Here is a 22,077-nt window from a genome sequence, read left to right on the forward strand (position 1 = left end):
CAGAAATTTTGATTTTTTTCTTTTTCAAGCAGCTGGCATATAACATATACAAGTGTGAGACTTCTAAAACCTTAAGTTAGTTCAGAACACTTTGCTAAGATCTGGCTGGACTAAGAATCCACAGTCAACCACATACTAACAGGCACCCAAACCTACTACAGTCTACAGCTCAAAGTGACTGTCAAAAGGTTGGGGACACAAGAGGAAAAACAAGAAGCTGCAAGGTCAAAGTGGTACATGTATGGGATCCCTACAATTCAAAAAATTCACTGGCACCTGCTATTAAGAATTATGCCAGGGCACATGAAGCCAAATAACTTAAAGGCAATTTTTGACATTTCTTATTTGTCAACAACAATGACCTTTCTTCTTTTTAGGAAGCAATTACACTGCTTAAGTCCCCTAACTCCTATAGCCTTCACACTATTTTTTCCTCTTTAATTACTTCCCAAAGCCTGGGAATTTATTTTGAGACCAGCATTTTCACAGAAGGACTGAACCCAGTATCACAAAGTGGCAAGACTGATCCATAGCAAGGTCCAGACAAAAAGAGCAAGCCTCCAAACACAACAAAGCAGTGAATCTACAAATTAAGGTCTCCCCGGAATACGAAGGCTTAGCTATTAAGTTTAGAAAAGCACTACAGAGTGAGGACTGGCTGACTAGATGCTCTGGATTAAATGACCAATATCTGATACTTTCTCTAGTCCACTACCTCTCACTATGCTTCCTTTGTAGTTCTATTAATAGCTTGGCTGGGGGGCAGGGGCATGAGGGGGGTGTATTTGGACTGACACTTTTTTTAAAAAAAATTATTTATTTGTTTTAATTAGAAGCTAATTACAATATTGTGGTGGTGTTTGCCATACATTGCCATGAATCAGCCACGGGTGTACATGCTGGACTGAAAAGTGTACACTTTTCACATAAGCTCAGCTCTCCCAGGTACCACTTCTTTCAACACTGTTTCACTAAATCCCTTTTTTCTAATTTCTCTTCTTTCTAGAATAGGCAGTAACATAATTTCACCTTCATGTAAATTCCAGGGTCTTTTCCTGAGGCCTGTCTGGCACTGCTAAATGATGATGGATGGGGTTTATAACCCTAAATTACATTTATGATCTAACAGCTAGGAAGACAAGCAGGCAAAAACCTGGCTAGCAAATGCATTTAAGATTTATTTCTGCCATCTGTACTAACGCCAATGATCTTGTTAATAGTGTCAAAGGCTACATCCAAATTCTAGATAAGCAGACTACAATACAAAATTCCAATGAAGTCTCCCATCTCACAATACTTAATGTAATATGAAAATTTATCTAGAAAATGTCACTGTTTTAGTGAATTATTTAATATACTACTATGAAATCTGTGAAAAATTTGTGATTTCAAAGTAAAAAAAATTACTTTTCACCTCTATAATCAATCATAAATTTCTTATTACCAATTTTTATGACTAGTGAATCTAGAAACATTCTGACTGATGCCTGGCATGTTAAAGTTTTAGATTTCAAGACTAGGTTTCTCAGATCTAAAATAAGGTTAATTTCGTATCTCTAAATTTTACCTTGTAAATCTGAGGAATCACTACGTAGAAATGTTTGTGCTGTTCTCCATTAAAGTTTTGTAATTGTGCAGCATATTCATTCTTATTTTCATCAGCCATATGCGTACGTAGATTCAACTGCTGTTTAGCCTAGAGGCAAATTGGTCCAAATCATTACCAATGAGAAGAGGTGCAACAAAATCACAGTTAGTTCACTTTTTAGAAGTTATACTAAAACTAGGCTTTTTCTAACTACTGATATCATTTAAAAGTAAAGTAGATGCTTACAGATCTTTATTTTTTAATTGAAGGAGAACTGCTTTCCAGAATTTTGTTGTTTTCTGTCAAATATCAACATGAATCAGCCATAGGTGTACATATGTCCCCTCCCTATGGCCAGTCGCCCTGTTGCAATATTCCCTTTCTCTTACTACAATAATAAATCCTCTCCCTTGTAATAAACCATTCGAATAAAATTTCTTAACGAATGGGTTTTTCTAATTAAATAAATGACAACATTGTGGTTTGTCAGTAAGCATTTAAACAGTAAGCATTTAATCAGAAAAGGAAAAAAAACCATCAGGAGTAATTTAGACAGTTACAAAGTTATCAGTAAAACTTCTCTTCAAACATAATCCAATTACATTCAATTCAGAACCACAATGAATCCAGGTTAACAGTAAAAATGTAATTTGGGGATAATGTAATGCTTAATACTTTCTACCTCTATACAAAACAACAGACATTGATACTTAAAGGAATGCTTAATTAGAATATAGTTCTCTTCATCTCAAGCTCTTACAGAAATGCTTTTCCAATGAGTCACATTAATGCCATCTATATTAATGAGAACATCTGCATACAAACAACACAAATCATTAATTCCAGGTTTACTGGAGGTAATCTAAACAATTTTCTCAATTGCTTATAAATTAATAGAAAAAAAATAAGAATTGAACTCTTTTCTCAATATTCCAACACTCAATATTCCAAACTCAGTTAATACTCAATATTCCAAACTCCAAATACAGTTTCTCAGTATTCCAAGCTATAAATTGTTACATGAGACTTCTCTGAAAATAATAAAAGCACATTGCAAATACACTTCATTATTCTAATCCTAGTTTTTATAATTGTAATCCCTAACCTTCTAACAGTAGATCTACAAGTTAGTTCTTCTGAACTCAGAAACAAACTGACATACAGATATACATGGTAGTCAAGATCTCAAATAAGTCCACAAATATCCATTTAATTCATGGTGTTCTTGAAGATTAAAATAATAAGTACTATGGAAACTAAACACCATTGCCTAAAGTATTTCTAAAGAAAAATACACTTCAAGTTCTAACCTGAGACTCTAAGAACACATTCATTCACTCCTTTCCCTTTTCTCCCTCGTCTTACAAATTATGATGAAATGAAGGATTCCAAGTATTCCCTACCCACAATGGTTCTTTCTTTCAGGGGAGGCGTGTCCTATTTCAAGTCACTGGCTATGATACCTAAAGCTTAGATGAAAGACTCCATCAGGTTATGAAAAAGTGTAAGACTAGAAACTAAGAAAACTGACACCTTCCCTGACATATTCTGGTTTTGACATCTAATGCCTTTGCTTTCTTTTTCTATTTTATATTTCACTAAATTTAAAAAACAATTTAATTGTGGCAAAATACCCAATACACATAAGTTTACCCACCTTAATGATTTTTAAGTGTACAGTCTGATAGTGTTGTGTATATTCAGTGTTGTGCAACTGCCTTCCTCTTCTTTAGGAAGATACACTAATTGGCCTGCTCCCTCTTCACCTTTTTTTTGTTTTTGTTTTTTAATTTTATCAGTACTTACTTAAATCTATGTTCCCTTCCCTTCCTAGACACTGAAAACAGAATTCCTCTACTCTCTAGATTCTAAAGTAAATCCTCCAAGTTTTCCCAATTCTCTAATAATTAAAGGGGCTGCAAACAAGAAAAAAAAAAAAGGAAGATATAAACATTAAAGTTCTGAACTAGTTAGGTCAAACTAACTAGTAGACATGTTATATCTAGACTTCAAGATGTATGAACAGTCTCTAAAGATATCTTTATAGACAGAAATGAATAAGCTAAAAATGAGAGTCCAGTTAAACCTAATTTGTTTAGTACACAAACTATGTATTAAATTGATGTATCAGAAGAGTTCTTAAGTAGTCAGTGTCAAGCAGCAAGGAAGACTCCTGACTCCCACATATAAAACAGTTTGTTTGCAAGTGTTGTGGTCAACATTTTTATCAAGTAATGCTGACACATTATGTGTATTACATGATGTGCCTAGAAGGAAATTAATATAGTGGGTGATCAAAATCAGGGATCCAAAAACCTTAACAGCAGGATCAAATCTAGTAACTGACACAGATTTGGTATATGCATTTAAAATGCCAAGAGTACAAGTTCTGTCTGAGACACATAAACTTGTAACTCCTCATATATGAAAAGACATGGGGATTTCAGTTAACCAGGAACTCACTGAAAGTCAATCCCAACAACCAATATACATTTAGGGTATAATGTATACTCTACAAAAAAAACCTCAAATACACAGGATACATTTAAGGTATAACTGCCAAAAAACCAATATACATTTAGGGTGTAATTAATATAAATTTAGTTTTCAAAACAAGCAAGGTAATCACACTCAGAACTGATCAAATGAACTATACCCCATTTAATACAACATACTTTAAGTGGAATATTGGTTAATTAAATGATATCTAAATGGAAGTAGTCACAGTGAATGGTAACTTGAAGATATTTCATATGTAGAATAGTTGAAGAAACAAACAGTTCATCTATGGGTAGAGAATCTGCTAACAATATCTAAATACCTGTTTATGAGAAAAATAGATTTTTTATTTTAGTTTTTTTTACAAACTGAAAGTGAACAGGGAGATGAGTGGGGTCAATATAAGGAAATGGTAATTTTTTTTTTTTTTTTAATGAACAGGCTATTTTAAGATTCTATATTTCCAATGACAGGGAACTTACTATCATAAGAGGTGTAGGTTATTAAAAATAGGGTAGACAAGATAAAAGCATAAGTTACAGCAGAAGATCTTTAAGGTAACTGTAACCTAAAATGTTTATGATTTTAGGGTTTTTAAAAAATTGGTAAAGCAAATGGAATATAGAAAATAAAGTATTCCTTTCTCCTTACTTTTTCTTCTTCTGATGCTACAGAGTATTATAAAATTCTAAGGAGAAAATATACTAATGGTGGACCTCTGTATATACAAAAGAACAGAGTAAGATTTGTCTGTATTTCAAAACTCCAACATTTCAACTATCACTGTGTCAAAGATCCCAAGATAAAGAGCATACAGCAAGGGAGAAGGAAAAGCTAAGCCACCACAGTTATAGGACTGACCCTACCAACAGTTATGTTATAGAACTTCTGGCCCAGACTCAGTGAATGACAAGAGAGAATTCAGCCTTCCAAAATGAGTGAATGAATGAATGAGCTAATAAACAAATAGTGATAAATCACATTTCTGATAGTTTTATCATGTTTTCCTTTCTGTAAAGTTGGGAAGCACACTATGCAGCTTCTATCTGCATACCCTATCAACATACCTTAGACTTTCTATTTTATTCTGGAATAGGATAGAACCTCATTCCTATGAGCAATTACGTCTTTCCTATGCACTTTGAATGCAGTTGACATTATTAATTTTGTTTACTTTCTCAGACCAGTATTGTAATTTAAAGTACACAAATATTTGTGTATTTTAGATTAGATGTACAGTATCTCTTGCAGAAACTCTAATACCAACATGAATATTATAAGTATGCTCCATATGCAAGTAATAATATTTTGATATTAAAGTCCGCTTGAATTATTTCTTACCTTTTCAACATCTGCCTTGGTTGCATTAGTGTCATTATCCAGTCTTTCATAACTCTGTTGTGCCTTCTCTGCCTCTCTACATTCTCTTTCAAATTTCTTTTTACTCTGTTAAAAAAAAATTAAAATACTGAAAAATAAAATTAGAGTTATCTCATTTAAAAGTTAATAAACAATACTAATACTAATAAACAATACATGGAACCACAAAAGACCAGAACTGCCAAAGCAATCCTGAGGAAAAAGGAAAAAAGCTGGAGGCATAATCCTTCTAGATATAAGACAGTACTATGAAGCTACAGTTATCAAAACAGCATGATACTGGCACAAAAAAGACATCAGGTCAATGGAACAGAACAGATAACCCAGAAATTAGCCCACATACCTACAACACACCTCTTTGACAAAGAAGCCAAGAATAGTAAATGGAGAAAAGACAATCTCTTTAGCAAGTGGTGTTGGGAAAGCTGGACAGCTATGTGTAAATCAATGAAATTAGGACACCCCCTCACATATGTAAGAATAAATTCAAAACGCTAAAGACAGAAACATAAAACAGAGCACCATTAAACTCTTAAAAGCAAAACATTTTCGGATATAAATCACAGCAATATTTTCTTAGGTCAGTCTGCCGAGGCAAAAGAAGTAAAAGCAAAAAATAAACAAATGGGACCTAATCAAACTTTTAAAAGCCTTTGCAAAGAAAGCATCAACAAAATGAAAAAACCTATGGAACAGGAAAAAATGTTTGCAAATGATGTGACTGACAGGAAGTTAACATTCAAAATATACAAACACAACTCAGTATTTAAAAACAACAACAACAACAACAACAACAAACAATCAAAAAGTGGGCAGATCTAGAATTTCTCCAAAGAAGACATACAGATGGTGAACAGACACATGAAAAGGTGCTCAACATAGGTAATTATTAGAGAAATGCAAATCAAAGCCACAAAGAAGTATCACCTCACACTGTTCAGAATGACTATCATCAAAAAGTCTACAAATAATGAATGCTGAAGAGGGTATGGAGAAAAAGGAACTGTTCTACACAGTAGGAATGTGAATTGGTGTAGCCACTGTGGAAACCAGCATGCAGTTTTCTCAAGAAACTAAAAACAGAACTACAGTATGATCGAGCAGTGCACTCCTGGGCATAAGATCCATAAAAGATGAAAAAAATACATGCATTGCAATAAATATTCACAGCAGCACCATTTATAATATTAATAACAACCCAAATGCCCATCAAGACAACTGGTTTAAGAAAATGTGCTATATATATATATATATATATATACACACACACACACACACACACACACACACACACACACAATAGATGTTACTCGGCCACAAGGAATGAAATATTATCATATGCAGCAACATGGATGGACCTAGAGAATATCATACTAAGCAAAGTAAGTCAGACAAACAGCTAAAAAAAAATCTAAAATCAATCTAAAAAAACAATACAAATGACCATATACAGAAACAGACTCACAGACATAGAAAACAAACTTAATCATTACCAAAAGGGAAAGGGGGGAAGAGGGTTAAACTAGGAGTACGGGGTCAACAGATACAAACTACTATACATAAAACAGATAAGCAACAGGATTTACAAGGAACTATATTCAATATCTTATAATAACCTATAATGGAAAATAATCTGAAAAAATTCATGTAGATATATATAAAACTGAATCACTTTGCTGTACACTTGAAATCAACACACTATTAAAAACCAACTCTACCTCAATTTTAAAAAGAGTAAGGTGCTGCTACTGTGAAATGTGTAAAATTGCATACTAAAAGTAAACTTTTTCTAAACTAGAAAAGAAATTTTACTATCGCAATCAAACCATGCACTTCAAACATCAGATATCATAAGACTGTAAAGAAAAAAATTATAGGCATAACTGAGTTAGTATTTATTATGCATCTCAATCTCTTTATAATAAAAATAATCACATGTATTTAAGCTCATTTTAAGCAGGACTTTTGGATTGTTCAGTGTTTTTGTTTGGTTTTTACATGTTTTGTTGATTGTTTTATGTTTGCTTGTTTTTTTGATGGGATCCCAATGTAGCTTAGAATATGGGAACATCCCTCCAAACTGGTTTTGTGTTGTTTCTTTCATGTGTCCCAAGAATTACCATCTGCACAAAATGGCTCCTAAATTTTTTAAAATTTAATTCAAATTACCATGACTTTGCAAAAGCTATTCAGAACTGAACATGTGATATATTTACTTTCCTGTGTACATTTGTTAACCTGAAATTAATGTCTCTTTCTTAAAAAATTGCTTTAGTTTCCAATGTACTCTTCTCTAATTTAACCCTGGTGTCCCCAGTTCTTTAAACCACTCCTCAGTTAATTCAACTACATTCACAATTCTCTTAATTTTATTTTCTTAATGAAATCAAGAACTCAAGAGGTTTTTAACCTGCTGAAATTTGGACTGATTACCAAACTAGGCCTACTGTTGTTACCTTGGGATTTCCCTTCACCATTTCCTGGGGATTCCTTTCAACTCTCCCTTAATTTGAATTCATCTCTAGCCCTACACCTTCCCCTTTCTTGGTTCATTTCTCTGTTTTGCTAGAACACATTCAGCAGCAGCTTCCTAAAAGGTTTGTGGGAGATAATTTTTTGAGTCTCCAAGACTCCAAGCCTTTCCATCTCTTTTAATAAAGTTTAACTGGGTATGAAACTCTTAAGTAGAAAACTGTCTTCTTTCAGACATGTAAAAGTACTACTTCATTGTCTTCTGGCTTCCTGATCCCCGATCGTTTGCATAAAACACATTTATTTTATATTTTGTTTTTTCCTCTCTGGAGTTTGGTAGGATCATCTCCCTCTAATTGTTCTGAAATTTCATTAAGCTATGTCTTGTAACTGTGCTGAGCACCTGGAAAATCCTTTCCATCTAGAAACTCATGTCTTTCTATTCTGGCAAAATTTTCTTCCTGAATTAATTTTCCCTATTCATTTTCTATGTTTTCTATTTTTAAAGATGATTCTTATCTTGAAAACCAATCTATAGGATGAGTCTCTGAAAGTGAAGTCACTCAGTCGCGTCCGACTCTTTGCAACCCCATGGACTGTAGCCCACCAGGCTCCTCCATCCATGGGATTCTCCAGTACTCTAATTCTCTTATTTTTTTTTATATTTTCAATCTCTGTCATTTTGCTCTACTTTAAGACTTCTTCAATTTCATTCTTTCCAGTGAGCTTTTCATAAAGTTCTTTTTTGTTCTTTGAATGTTCCTTTCTTAATAGTATCTTGTTCCTATTTCATGGATGTAATCATTTCTCTATTTCCTATGAAAATGCTAATAATAGTTCTGGGTGTTTTGCTTGTTTGCTTTTCATTTTTAATTTCTATTTCCTTTCATAGTCACTGTTTCTTCAAAGTTGCTTTTTTTCCCCCTGTATACTTTGCTGTTTATGTCCGAAGATTTCTGCCAATCTGCTCTTCTTATTTTAAAAGCTAACTGGCAGTTTCCTTGGAGAAACCATGGTGCCTGTATCTTTAAGTCTTTTCCTCTCAAGCTAATTAAATTCCACAGAGGAAACTCTTCCAACTTCTTGTCTGGAAAATATATACCTTGATACCTGTATTCTGAGAATTACTAAGAAGAAAGCACAGGATGTCAACATTTTCTGTTTACCTAACCAGTTACAAGGTCAATTTTTTGTCTTGGGCATTACAAAACTATTCAGATAGTGCAAACCTCATTAACAACAAGGTCAAAAGGTTTAACCTTCTCACAGGATACCTCCCACTCCTTGACCTTCAGATAGAGACAAAGTTCTCTGTTGTCTCCCTTGGCCTGTCCAGAGTTCCTGCCACTTTTCGCTAAAGGTTTAACCCTTCAAAGATTCAAACTTTATACAGGGATTTCAGTTCCAACTCTTCACACAGAGCTAAAACCTAAACTCTGTACTTGTGTGAGTACTAAATCCCAAGCCCTTAGCAAGGTCCTGTAAACCATGCCCCCAAACCTCTGGAATCACTTTTCAAATGCCATTGTATCACCTCTTACACCTATTGCTCTGGCTTTTAGATTATCCTTAGCTTCCAGCAGTAAAGAGATTTCCCTTTCTTTCAGGTAAGAGCTTTCTGCTGAGCTTAAAATACAATAAAAAATATTTTAGCTGTTATATCTAGGTATTTGTAACCAAGGGCTTCCCAGGTGGCATTAGTGGTAAAGAACCCACCTGCCAAGAGACACAGGTTCAATCCCTAGGTCAGGAAGATCCTTGGAGGAGGGAATGGCAACCCACTCCAGTATTCTTGCCTAAAGAATCCCCATGGACAGAGGAGTCTATCGGGCCACAGTCCATAGCGTCGCAAAGAGATGGGCATTACTGAAGTGAATGAGCATGCATGCCTCTGGACCCAAATGATGTCTGAGTTAGCTCAGCTGACCTTATACCTAGTACCAGGAATACCTGTAAGTTACATCAAATTTAAAAATTTGATGTAAGAAATTTCTTATAAAAACTTTAAAATGTACTTACTATTTTGATTAGTATGAGACATCAAATGATACTTAAAATTTATTCAAAGCATAAATATATCTGAATATGCATAAAATGCGGAATGTCACTTTCCTGTGAAGATTACATTTCACACTGAATTCTCTGAAACTCAGTTCAGAGCTGTGTTTTCAAATTGAATAGCTATAGCTACTAATTTTGGTATAATCTGAGGCAATGCATATATACAAAAGTACTTTTATAGTGTCTTACTGTTTGTGAAAAAAACTACCTAATAATTCCCTAGCAACAGCAAAAGAATCATGAGTACAATAATATTAAAAATACGCCTTCCCTGAAAGATATTATATCATTATATGATATGATACAGAAAAGATTCTCCCTTCTTCATCCTTTGTGCCATAGACTAATCAACAGCCACTTCTACTCCCTTATTCTTTCTTAGAAGAGCATACCTCCCTGTATGGAGGCTGAAAATAGATGATAACTTGCTTTACCAGCCACCCCAGAGCCAAGGCATGGTCAAGGAATCTAATCCTGTCAAAGGCATACATGAAGAATTCTGCTGGGGGTTTTCTGGAAAGCTTTTCTTCCCTGGTAAAACAAAACAGAAGAGAAATGCTTCCCTTCAAGCTTCTGCATGAATTGAATGAGGATGTGGTGCTTGGCTGCTTAAGTCAACTGCTGACTAAAAGGGACAAACCTGAGGGAAAAAATCATGGTCAAGACAGCAACAAAGACAGAAAGATCATCCTTGGTGACATCACTGAGCTACTGACCAGCTCTGGAACTCATCTGTTTTTGAGCATTGATCTTATAAAGTCATACGCTTTGTTACTTGGAAGCAGTAATCTGAGAGACCTGGAATCTCTGATGCTTCACTCTTCTCATCTCTGATCATTCTTTCAGAATCTACTTCACAGGCTACTACTGTCTTCTGCCCTCATCTTAAATGTCACTGGGCCTTCTTTTGTTTTTCCTGGGTTAACAGCTGTCAGTTTTTTCCCCTCAATATTCAATACTCCATCACTAATTCAACCTATCCCTGCTAGTTCTTTAAATCTCCTATCAATTATTTCAAATGTGTTAGACATTTTACAATTTTATTTCCTTGATTAGACATGAAGACATGGAACTAGAAAAGGAATCCTGCATATATTTCTCCATATTACACAAAAATTGTATTTGTGTGTCTCTCACTAGACTGCAGGCTCCACAAAAACAAGATCATTATCATATTTGCTTTTGTACCAAACTCAATACATATGGTGGGTATCTTCAATATACCTGAGTTGAGCTGAACTCACCTTTATTTCACAATACTGTTAATGTCTTAAATCTCTCCTACATTTTTTGATGCTTTCTTATGACTCTTACAACTTTTGCTTAGTAACAATTATTCTAAAGGTAAGTCAGCACATATCAACAGGAATGATTTGTGTCAACTCCAGTCTTTAAAGGAACCAATAACTCCTGAGTGTAGGAGTTTGTTATTTTGTGCAAATGAAAGACACACACACACTCATTAGGTGGCAATACTAAGGATGCTAGTTAACGCAATTTTAAATTTAATAAATGTAAACACTCCCTTAAAGTCTTGCTGAAACCAATCAGAAATAAAATCAAAACAAAAATGAAAACAGACTATTAATATACCTAAGAATTCTCAATCAGCACTGATTAGAATCTTACATTGACATTATTAGAGATCCAGTGAACTGGAAGAAACATTTTATATATTCTAGTCCGCTGTCTTCAGTTTTCATTTACTAAAGATGAAGTCATGAAAAAAATCAGATGCTAAGGGAAAGGCAGAACTAGAACCCATGTTCTCTTTGTCTCAGTCAAATGGTCTTCTAAGATATATCACTATTTCCTTATTATTTCTATCCTCTACCAATACTTTACAATAACAACTGCAAAGACAAAAAGAATCTTCCTAAATGTCTATAGATACCTGAAGATTACAGAGTTGGAACAAAGTACAGAACCATACAGAAAAAAAAAAAAAAAGAAAATGGACCCAATGATCTCACACTGTTTACATCAGTGTCAAATTAAGAATACTACTACAATGAGAAATATTAAACTCAGATAAGAAACAAGAGAACTTGGCTTCCCAGGTGGCACAGTAGTAAAGAATCTGCCTGCCAATGACAGGAGACATGGTTTGTTTCTTGGGGCAGGAACATTTCCTACGAAATGGCAACCCACTCGAGTATTCCTGCATGAAAAATTTCAAGGGCAGAGGAGCCTGACGGGCTCCAGTCCATGGGGTTGCAAAGAGTTGGACACCAACGAGCAACTGAGCACGCACACACGTAAGAGAATTCAGGGTTAAATCAGTCTATGAAAATTTATGTCAAACATGAAAACATTATAACTCACATTATCCATCTGTTTCCAACACATGTCGAGGTATTGCTGAGCTTTTCGTCCCTCTTGAAGATGCTAAAGTGATAACAACCAAAAAAAAAAACAAACAAATTTTAAAATTACATTTAAACACCAATTAAAGTCTAAAGGCCTCTCCCAAAAGACTTTTCACTTAATTTTTTTTCAAGGTACTAATTATTGTAACTTTATCAAGACTCAAGAAGAGAAAAACTCTCTAAAATGCATTTCCTAGAATATTATTTAAATACTTCAAATATAATCTTTAAGACATATAATCTCTAGAAAAATACATGATTATAGAAAATAGGGGTAGAAAAAGTTTTTTATAATGGGTCAGATAAATATTTTAGGTGTTGGAAACCACGTGGTCTCTTGCAAATATTCGACTCTGCTAATGTAACACAAAAGTGGCCACCTGCAATATTTAAGTAACTATCTAAAAATGTAAAAACCATTCTGAGCTCATGGTATCTAGGAAACGAAAACAGGCAGTAAGCTAGAGTTGGCCTGCTGGCTAGAGTTTACCAAACCTCAGTCTCAAATCCAAAATGATCACAAATTAGCAAGAATGTCTTGAGATAATTTAAGCTAGAAGAAATGTAGTGAAATAGAAAACCAGTTCATGCTGAATGAACATACAGAATTTTAAAAGGCAAAGTAATTACTTCATTTCTGTGAAAATATTGTATATGCTATTATAACTGTATAAAAATGATTTTAAAATTACCATTTTTCTTTCGGTTTTCAGATCATGAGCATATCTCATTAATTCACCATAAACTCTGTGGGCCATTTCTTCTGCTACTACTTCTCGCTGTCCTGCATAGTCATTTAACTCGTTAAGGATGTTAAAAAAGGCTATACACGAAGTAAACCTGACAAAAACATTAAAAATGGCAAAATTTATTTTTATTCTCATTACAAATGTTTTTGTGAGATACAGATCAAACCTGACACTTAACCAATTTTAACATATTCATCCTAAATCTCAGCTACTAGCTCTAAATTAAGCTCTGCATTAAGCTCAAGTTGTACATGTTTATATATTTCCAGGTAGTCATAATTTATAAATAAAAGGATTTGGGGGTCAAAAAATAATAAGAATACTACCTGCAGGCTCTTTTGGCATACTGGAATCTCTTACGTTGCCAATTGACTTGCCTGAGCTTGGGAATGAACTTGGTTGGATTCCTAGGCTTGGCAGCTAAGCCTGTTGCAGAGATGATGTGCTTGCTCTCCAGGACAGAACCTGCCAATCATACCACTCAAATGCATCTCGATGGGTGATCTACAGAACAATTTTGCTATCAGCTCTGGACACAGCTGCCTGTATGCCTGCCCACATCCTGAATGGAAGTGAAGTGCCACTTTGGTTGGCACCACAGAGGGTAAGAAGGGGCAGAAATAAGGGTAAAAAAATGTGTGTGGAGGGAAGGAGAGAGACAAAGAAAATAACTGTATTAAAATGTATAGATCTACTTGAATACACTGCCGGAACGCTCTTACGTAAGCTGAAGCCACACAGCTCAGACAGGACTCCATTAACACTAAACCAAAGAATCCTCTAAATAACTGACAATCACACACAAAGTTATTTTAAGTTTAGTCTCTTTTGTTTCTGCATTTTATAACCATCCAGTTTCTTTTTGTTTCTGCATTTTACAACCATCCACGTATTCCCCTGTGTAAGAATGCCAGAAAGCTCGTAGACAATCCCTAACCATTTATTCAGAGTTCCAAAATTACTCTGAAAACCTATTCCTTTCATTACCCCTTTAACCCAACCAGCTAAATTGTTTTACTGTTTGTAAAAGAAAAATCAAGAATCTAACAAGCTGACAACTACAAAATAAAGTATGGAAAAAAATACCCTTTTCTTCTGGAGACTACATCATTCAAAGTGGAGTCCCAATCCACATACTACTTAGAACTCACACATCAACTATTCTAAAAAGCTATCATCAAGCCCACTGAAGTATGCGTTCTCATAAGAAAAAATAGTACTTTCCTCTTTCATAAACATAATTTTTTATTATAATAAAAATCTTGTTAAAATTTTTATAAAAAGTTAATGGTATAATATTTATTTTACTAAATAACAAAAATATACTCTTTTAAATTTTCATAAGCAATAATAAATAGGCATATAATTTACCTTGGTTCTTCATCTTTGGAGGAACGTTTGGGACAGTACTTCTTAACCAGATTTCTATAGGAAGATTTTTAAAAATTTGTTAAAAATGCTGTTGTCAAAATTGACTTACATTCTAAAAGTCTCCGATTTCATAAAACCAAGAATTTAATGATGTAAAGTAATTAACACAGTAACATGATGATCTATCATTTCATCTCTGCAAAATCAAAGACAGACAAGCACACGGACTCTGGAGTCAAACTGGACTACATGGGTTTTTTTTATGTGACATCTGTCACATAAAAGCCCTCTCTCTGCCCCGTTTTCTATAAATGATGGTAACAGTAACCTCTACCCCATATATGAGAATTAAAGCAGACAGTTATTTGCAAAGCATTAACCACAGTCCTTTATAGCATGCTCCTCAAAACATGATCCATGGACTAAGTAAAAGTCCACTTTCTCTTCATTATCGATCCACGACAAGCTAAGTACAGAAGTTGAGAGTAATTTTATAAATGTTGAATCTAACAGCAAAAAATGTAGGGTATTTCATGTCTCTTTTTACATCATTTTTCAAGCATTCAAAACTTTTTGTATTTTATAAAAGCAACAGTAGACACTTTAAAAGAATCTACTCTGTCATCACAAATAATTTGAGATATACTAAACTATAATATTCATGGAAATTAGCAAGTATGAGGTAATTGATTAATTTATGGATTATGGTTATAACTAGTCTCCAACCTATAAACTGATTGAATTCCAGAAATTACTTTTAAAGTAGTGATTTTAAACCACGAATCCATAAATTAAACAAAAACAAGTCAAACTTGGGCAAAGAACATTCCAAAGAGCAAGTAGTGACAAATTCTGAACAAATCAGCATTTTAAACATTATTTAGAGTTACAGGTTATAATCAACACACTGTCTTTGCAAACCTACATCACTTACTATGCTATTTTATTCTGTAAGTTTGTAGCAGACGTATTTCTGCTCACCGAAAAAAATCTTGTTATTTCATACATTTTCCAGCCCACTTCCAGTTGTGGCTAATTCTGTATAATGGGCTGTAACTTCTGTGTAAATACCAAGCTAAAGCTTTACAGCTCATACATAAACCTCAGGCTTCCTCATTCTCTGCTGAAGCAACTGTGGAAGTTTCATGTTAAGATAAAGATGAAAATAATATGAATTCTTGAGTTGCCACATGGACTACTAGAGCATTATCACCTAGCCCTGTGGCTGACTTTGCATAAGCAAGAAATAAGCTTTTTCTGCTTAGCCCATGAGATCTGGGAGTTATTATTCTAGTACAACTGAGTATATCCTAAACTACAGCTCCTCTATCATCATGCCTATGTAGTTGTGGCGTGCTGGCCACATGTAACAGTTGAGGAACACCTTTTTCTTTTTTTGGCTACATCCTATGGCACGTGGGATCTTAGTTCCCCCCACCAGGGATTGAACCTGGGCCTGCTGCAGTGGAAGCACAGTCTTAACCACTGGACCATGAGGGAAGTCCCACAGGAACACTTTCAGATCCATAAATCCATGCCAAAGTCAATCCTAAAATTTCTCTTGAAATTCTTGGTAAGAGATGTTCTCTTTTTAAATTTTTACTTTATATTGGAGTGCAGTTGATTAACAATGTTGTTTTAGTTTCAGGTGCATAGCAAAGTGATTCAGTTACCATTTCTTCCTTCAGGGGATCTTCCTGACCCAGGGATCAAACCCAGGTCTCTGACACTGCAGGCAGAGTCTTTTCCACCTGAGCCACCAGGGAAGCCCAGTTGTAACTTTAAATGTATCTATTTTTATTCAAATTCTTTTACCATTTGGATTATTACAGAATATTGCACTGAGTTCCCTATGCTACACAGTAAGTAGATCCTTATTGTTTATCAATATGTTCTCTTTATTCTAAAGTTAAATTGAGAGGACACAACCTTAAAGAGGATACTTGGGAATTACATCAACAGAAAGGATAGCAAAATCAGGAGAAAAAGAAATTCTTACTTTTCTGAGTACCCAGATCCCTAAACTTTTCAGCCACATAAGCCATACATTTTTTTCTTTGCTTAAACCAATATAATTTGGGCTTCTGATTAACACTAAAGTCTTAAGATACTCATACTTTAAACATAGCCTAAACAACACTAATTTGATCTCCAGCTTCTGGGAGGAAGAGCACCTATACAAGAGAGAAGGGGAAGAAGAAAATAATAATACGTTTACCTTTTGAGCATGCCGGCTTAAAACTCAGCAATTTTTAAAAATTGCTTCTGTATCTCTTCTGTAAAAGTTACCCAGCTACAGGCAACTCTTCCCAAGGACCAGTAAAGCCCTTAGAAACCATATATAAGACACTAAAGACTCTATCCAAGTGAACCCTGCCATTAGAGAAACTACAGCATAGTCCAATATGTTCTTGTAGTCCACTAAATCAAAACTTCTGCTAGGAGATGAGGACACAAGAAATTATTAATATTTCTAGGGAGGGGGACTGAGAAGTGATTCATATTTAAATGTATGGCAATTTTTCTAATTAAAAAAAAATTATGATAAAAGCATACCAAGAGAATATATCCCCTCAAAAAATAAGATGTTCCTCAAAGCATCTGATCTCAGTTGGGCTTTCTAAGAAAATAGTCTAAAGTCAAGAAAAATTCATTCCAAGGTTTGATTGGTTACTAAGTCCCACAAATCCCTGCTTTGAATTTTTAACATAATACCCTTATTAGGTAAAATAAATCTCTGGCTTACAAGTACGTAAGGGTAAAACATGCACCTTGCTCCAAAACTAAAAATACTTTAGGCAATTAATCTGTCTCAAGAAATCTGCCCTTAGAACTCTCCGACACTGTTAGTGAGAATGTAAATTGGTGCAGTTACTATGGAGAACAATATGGTTCCTTAAGAAACTCAAAACTGAGCTACCATATGACATGACAATCCCACTCCTGAGCATATATCCAGAGAAGAACATGGTTTGAACAAATTCATGCACCTCAATGTTCTCTGCAGCACTGTTTACAATAGCTAAGGAATGGAAGCAACCTAAATATCCACTGACAGATGAATGGATAAAGTTTATACATACATACACACACCCCCCGCCCCAGAATATTACTCAGCCATTAAAAACAATGAAATAATGCCAGCTGTAGCAACATGGATAGACCTGAAGATTATCATACTAAAAGTAGGTCAAAAAAAGACACATCATATGATACCACTTATTACAAAAGACTTATTTACAAAACAGACAGAGTCACAGACTTAAAACTTATAGTTACCAGGAGAGAAAAGGGAGGGTGTGGGATAGATTGGGAATTTGAGATTGACAGGTACACAATGCTATATTTAAAATAGATAGCCAATAAGTACCTACTTTATAGTACAGGGAACTCAGCTCAATACTGTAATAAACTAAATGGAAAGGGAAAAGAATGGGTACATTTATATGTGTAACTGAATCACTGTGCTGTACAGTTGAAACTAATACAACATTGTTAATCAACTATACTCCAATATAAAATAAAAATTTTCTAAAAATCTGCCCTTAGTGTCAGTTTCCGTAGGCTACTGTTTATGAAAAAAATTTCCCACTCTTCTAAATTCAGAGACTCTCCAAGCAACCAATTATGAAAAGTAGTTCTTATATGTAACACGTTTTGAGTACTGTTATAAATCAGGAATTAAAATTTTATACAGATACATATTATAAAAGTTATAATAGATGTCATAGATAAGTTACTACTTTGCTTTGATGCATGTGTCTTTCATTCACGTTTTCTCAGTACCTTAGGATCATGCATCATGGATACAGAAGAACTAATATTCTTCAATAGTCTGAGAAGGCTTCTAAATTTAATGGGCTTCTCTAAAAATTACAGTATTCCCTATATATTCTAACTAAATGGTATTAAATATATCATACTACTTAACTTATATTTAAATTCCTGATTTTAATATTTATCCATTCTAGTTTTGTCATGTTTAGAGTTGAACTTCAGTGAAAATTATAAGCTTTCCAAATAATTTCTAGAAACATTAATTCACTTTTATTTAAACTGCATTTCACAGTTCTAAATGAAGTAAAACGTAAACAAAAAAAATTAAGGCACATAAACATTACATTTTTAATGTTTCAACATCTGAGAAGTTCTGAGTTCTAATTCAATATTCCACAGGAACCTGGAATGTTAGGTCCATTAATCAAGGTAAATTGGAAGTGGTCAAACAGGAGATGGCAAGAGTGAACACTGACATTTTAGGAATCAGTGAACTAAAACTGACTGGAATGGGTGAATTTAATTCAGATGACCACTATATCTACTACTGTGGGCAAGAATCCCTTAGAAGAAATGGAGTAGCCCTCATACTCAACAAGAGAGTCTGATATGCAGTACTTGGATGCAATCTCAAAAAGGACAGAATGATCTCAGTTTATTTCCAAGGCAAACCATTCAATATCCAGTAATCCAAGTCTATGTTCCAACCACTGATGTGGAAGAAGCTGAAGTTGAACAGTTCTATGAAGACCTAGAAGACCTTCTAGAACTAACAACAAAGATGTCCTTTTCATCACAGGGGTCTCAAATGCAAAAGTAGGAAGTCAAGAGATATCTGGAGTAACAGGAAAGTATGGCCTTGGAATAAAATGAAGCGGTGCAAAAGTTACAAAATTTTGCCAAGAGAACACACTGGTCACAGCAAACATTCTCTTCCAACAACACAAGAGATGACTCTACACATGGACATCACCAGATGGTCAATACCAAAATCAGACTGATTATATTCTTTGCAGCTGAAGATGGATAAGCTTATACAGTCAGCAAAAACAAGACCTGGAGCTGACTGTGGTTCAGATCAGCTCCTTATCGCAAAATTTATACTTAATTTGAAGAAAGTAGGGAAAACCACTAGGCCACTCAGGTATGACCTAAATCAAATCCTTTATGATTTTACAGTGGAAGTGACAAATAGATTCAAAGGATTAGATCTGAGACAGAGTGCCTGAAGCACTATGAGGGAAGTTTGTAACACTGTACAGAAGTGGATAATCAAAACCATCCCCAAGATAAAGAAATACAAAAAAGCAAAATGGCTGTCTGAGGAAGCCTTACAAATAGCTGAGAAAAGAAGAAAAGCGAAGGGTAAAGAGAAAAGGAAAGATTTACTCATCTGAATGCAGAGTTCCAAAGAATAGCAAGGAGAGATAAGAAAGCCTTCCTAAGTGTACCATGCAAAGAAACAGAGGAAAACAAAACAGAGTGGGAAAGACCAGAGACCTCTTCAAGAAAATCAAGAGATAACAAGGGAACATTTCATGCAAAGATGGGGACAATACAGGACAGAAATGGAAAGGACCTAACAGAAGAGATTAAGAGGAGGAGGCAAGAATACACAAAACTTTACAAAAAAGGTCTTAATGACCTGGATAATGACAATGGTGTGATCACTCACCTAGAACCAGACACCCTGGAGTGTGAAGTCAAGTGGGTCTTAGGAAGCATCACTATGAACAAAGCTAATGGAGGTGATGGAATTCCTGCTGAGCGATTTCAAATCCTAAAAGATGATGCTGTGAAAGTGCTGCACTCAATATGCCAGCAAATCTGGAAAACTCAGCAGTGGCCACAGGACTGGAAAAGGTCAGTTTTCATTCCAATCCCTAAGAAGGGCAATGCCAAATAATGTTCAAACTACCACACAACTGCACTCATTTCACATTCTAGCAAGGTAATGCTCAAAATCCTTCAAGGCAAGCTTCAACAGTATGTGAACTGAGAACTTCCAGATGTACAACTTGGATTAAGAAAAGGCAGAGGAACCAGAGATCAAATTGCCAACATCTGTTGGATCATAGAAAAAGCAAGGGAATTTCAGAAAAGAATCTACTTCTGCTTTATAGACTAAGCTAAAGTCTTTGACTATGTGGATCAAAACAAACTGTGGAGAATTCTTGAATATAGGAATATCAAACCACCGTATCTGCCTCCTGCAAAACCTGATGCAGGTCAAGAAGCAACAGTTAGAACTGGATATGGAACAATGGACTGGTTCCAAATTGGGAAAGGAGTACATCAAGACTGTATATTGTCACCATGCTTATTTTAACTTATATGCAGAGTACATCATGCAAAATGTGGGGCTGGATAAAGCTCAAGCTGGAATCAAGATTGCTGGGAGAAATATCAATAACCTCAGATATGCCCATGACACCATCCTAATGGCAGAAAGCAAAGAGGAACTAAAGAGACTCTTAATGAAAGTGAAAGAGGAGAGTGAAAAAGCTGGCTTAAAACTCAACATTCAAAAAACTTAGACCATGGTATTCGTTCTCATCACTTCATGGCAAACAGATGGCGAAAAATGGAAACAGTGACAGACTTTATTTGCATGGGCTACAGAATCACTGCAGATGGTGACAGCAGCCATGAAATTAAACAACACTTGCTCCTTGGAAGAAAATCTATGACAAACCTAGATGGCGTATTAAAAAGCAGAGACATCACTTTGCCGACAAAGGTGCATATAGTCAAAGCTATGGTTTTTCCAGTAGTCATGTACAGATGTGAGAGTTGGACCATAAAGAAAGCTCAGCACCGAAGAATTGATGCTTTCAGTTGTGGTGCTGGAGAAGACTCTTGAGAGTCCCTTAGAGAACAAGATCAAACCAGTCAATCCTAAAGGAAATCAATCCTGAATATCCACTGGAAGGACAGATGCTGAAGCTGAAGCTCCAATTCTTTGGCTTCCTGATGCAAAGAGTTAACTTATTAGAAAAGACCCTGATGCTGGGAAAGACTGAAGGCAGGAGAAGAGGATGACAGAGGATGAGATGGCTGGAAGGCATCACTGATTCAATGAACATCAGTTTGAGCAAACTCTGGGAGATAGTGAGGGACAGGGAAGCCTGGCATGCTGCAGTCCATGGGGTTGCAAAGGGTCAGACAGGACTGAGCAACTAAACAAAAATCAGTTCCAATTACTGTTTAACAGGTGATAAATACCATATCATTTGTAAAGTGTGAACAAATCATATTATCGGGTTGGTACAAAAGTAACTGCAGCTTCAGACCGTGAATTTTAAATCATTGTAACTAGGCTCACATACTCAAAACGGAGCTTCCCTGATAGCTCAGTTGGTAAAGAATCCATCTGCAATGCAGGATACCCCAGTTCAATTCCTGGGTCAGGAAGATCTGCTGGCGAGGGGTAGGCTACCCACTCCAGTATTCTTGGGCTTCCCTTGAGGCAAAGAATCTGCCTGCAATGCGGAAGACCCAGGTTTGATCCCTGGGTTGGGAAGATTCCCTGGAGAAGGGAAAGGCTACCCACTCCAGTATTCTGGCCTAGATAATTCCATGGACTGTACAGTCCATGGGGTTGCAAAGAGTCAGACACGACTGAGTGACTTTCTCTTTTTCAGGCTCAAACACATCTTTATTAATCAAAATAGGAACCATTACAATCAACACATTTTTGCCAATGAGAAAGAAGTTTGTTTATTCCTGTAGCATAAAAATCCATACATCAAGACTCAGTGAACTCTTGGAAAGCATTTTCTGCCTCCTTCTGGTTATGGAAGTGTTTTGC

At 35.2% G+C, this 22,077-nt stretch overlaps 1 protein-coding gene across 3 annotated transcripts in view; it reads right to left on the reverse strand.

Moving 5' to 3' along the window:
* The window catches only part of FNBP1L (formin binding protein 1 like), a 117,311-nt gene that overhangs the window by 26,987 nt on the left and 68,247 nt on the right, over positions 1–22,077 (reverse strand). For all 3 annotated transcript variants that reach the window (XM_040232288.1, XM_040232290.1, XM_040232289.1), the window contains exons 3-7: positions 14,490–14,543; positions 13,062–13,209; positions 12,326–12,388; positions 5,429–5,533; positions 1,568–1,696 (exon numbers count right to left, since the gene is read on the reverse strand). In XM_040232288.1, the coding sequence (XP_040088222.1) occupies positions 1,568–1,696; positions 5,429–5,533; positions 12,326–12,388; positions 13,062–13,209; positions 14,490–14,543 (499 nt within the window). The remainder of the gene's footprint in view (positions 1–1,567; positions 1,697–5,428; positions 5,534–12,325; positions 12,389–13,061; positions 13,210–14,489; positions 14,544–22,077) is intronic.

The sequence above is a fragment of the Oryx dammah genome, unplaced genomic scaffold (assembly GCF_014754425.2).
Source record: "Oryx dammah isolate SB20612 unplaced genomic scaffold, SCBI_Odam_1.1 HiC_scaffold_28, whole genome shotgun sequence".
Classification (NCBI taxonomy): Eukaryota; Metazoa; Chordata; class Mammalia; order Artiodactyla; family Bovidae; genus Oryx; species Oryx dammah.